Source organism: Protobothrops mucrosquamatus, unplaced genomic scaffold (genome assembly GCF_001527695.2).
Source record: "Protobothrops mucrosquamatus isolate PMUCROS unplaced genomic scaffold, P.Mucros_1.0 scaffold1930, whole genome shotgun sequence".
NCBI classification, from domain to species: Eukaryota; Metazoa; Chordata; class Lepidosauria; order Squamata; family Viperidae; genus Protobothrops; species Protobothrops mucrosquamatus.
In genome coordinates, this window is record NW_015388051.1 from 151,318 (window position 1) to 153,330 (window position 2,013).

The 2,013-nt window shown below is 48.7% G+C and overlaps 1 protein-coding gene across 1 annotated transcript in view; it reads right to left on the reverse strand.

The window, feature by feature from the left end:
* MKLN1 (muskelin 1) overlaps positions 1 to 2,013 on the reverse strand; it is an 80,024-nt gene that overhangs the window by 11,160 nt on the left and 66,851 nt on the right. Inside the window, exon 13 of the mRNA XM_015823619.2 lies at positions 882 to 1,029. Within this exon, the coding sequence (XP_015679105.2) occupies positions 882 to 1,029 (148 nt within the window). The remainder of the gene's footprint in view (positions 1 to 881; positions 1,030 to 2,013) is intronic.

Genomic DNA, 2,013 nt, shown 5'->3' on the forward strand with positions numbered 1-2,013 from the left:
GGTCATCTAGTCCAACCCCCTGCTCAGGCAGAAAACCCTATACTATTTCAGACAAATGGCTGTCCAGTCTCCTCTTAAAAACTTCCAGTGTTGGAGCATTCACTGCTTCTGCAGGCAGGTTGTTCCACTGGTTAATTGTTCTCACTGTCAGGAAGTTTCTCCTTAGTTCTAGGTTGCTTCTCTCCTTGATCAGTTTCCATCCGTTGCTTCTTGTCCTGCCTTCAGTTGCTTTGGAGAATAGCTTGACTCCCTCTTCTTTGGGGCAGCCCCTGAGATATTGGAACACTGCTATCATGTCCCTCTGCTACCTGTTCAGTTGTGCGATTATTTGGGTCACGTTTTCAGATCTCACACTAAAACCTGTGTACAGGTAGCCCTTGACCCAAAGGTGCTTTTTCAGGAGGCAACTGGACTTTCTTGTTTTTCTTTGAAGGCGTTTCGCTTCTCATCCCAGAAGCTTCTTCAGCTCCGACTGGATGGTGGGGAAGGGAAGGATTTATACTCCTTCCAGACAGCTGGTCATTTGCATTCTTTGAGAGAGTCGTTGAGGCCACTTGGAGGTTTACCTATGTCCTCAAGGTCAGTGGTGCAAATGGGCATGGAGGCTTCTTGGCTGCAGGATGTTTTCTGCCCTGTGCAGCTAAGAAGGCTCCACACCCATTTGCGCCACTCCGGTGAGGACACAGATAAAACCTCCAAGTGGCCTCAACGGCTCTCGGAAAGAATGCAAATGACCAGCTGTCTGCCAGGGGTATCAATCTTTCCATTCCCCACCTGCAAATTCCCAAAACAGACAATCTGCCCTCTTGTCTATTAATCCGGACAAGGCGAAAAGAGACTTAGGAGAAGAAGAAGAAAAAAAAACCCCACAATCTGCTTACCAGCTGTTTCGGACGATGTCGTAAATCCAGAAGGAATTCCGAACGTTCTCTTCCCGTTTTTCCTTGTCTTTACTCAGTCCGGAGAGCACGTGGATCTCGTTCAGTTCCGGATCAATGGTAGCCCTTTGGGTGAAGCCGGTCATTGGAACTATCAATGAAGGAGAGGAAAGGACTATTTACATTTCTCTGAAAAATAAAACGAACCGCTAGATCAGGGGTCTTCAAACGTGGCCCTTTGGTGACTTGTGGACTTCAACTCCCAGAATTCCTCAGCCTGGCTGAGGAATTCTGGGAGTTGAAGTCCACAAGTCATCAAAGGGCCACGTTTGAAGACCCCTGCACTAGATGGTAGGTCCATCCCAGAATCCAGAGGTGCTCAGCCAAGGTTGAGTCTTGCAGCTTCATGGATGTTAATCTCGGACGGTCATTAAAAGTAAATTGGTGGAAAGGTGGGTATTAATGCTGGTTTAAATCCTATCCACTGGGTACACTTGCTCTTAAAATAATGAAATGAAATGACGGGATAGCAAGCTGGCAGCCAGCTTTTCCTCCTCCCGGGAGGAGGGATCAGCGCACATCTTAAGGGGTTCGTAGAGAGAGAGAGGTTGACTTTAAAGGACCACAATAGCAGGAGGTGAATATATATTTACACAGGAAGTTGACGTCGGATAGCCACCAATATGCATACTTTGTTTTTGCACAGAAGCCACTAAGGGTCAGTCATGTGCCATTTGAAGGTTTTGTACCTTCTCTAACCAGCCCCATTTCAACCTGTCCTAGATCTACTCTCCCTGGAATGAGAAGGCGGAAACTGTTCCCTGGAGGACCTCTGGAGGAGCAGATCTTCACCCAGATAGGCCACCGCTCCATAATCAATCAATCAATCAAACAAACAATGAATGTCTCTTTCTCTCTCTCTCCCCCTCCTACTCTCTCCCACTCTCTCCCTCACTTTCTCCTTCTCCTTTTCCCTCTCCCTCCCTCTCCTCTCTCCCTCCCTCCCTCTCCCTGTCATTCTCCCCCTCCCTCTCCCTCACTTTCTCCCTCCCTCCTTCTCCCTTCCTCCCTCTCTCCCCGTCTCCTCTCCCTCTCCTCCTTCTCCCTCCCCCTCCCTCAGTATCTCTCCCTCTCT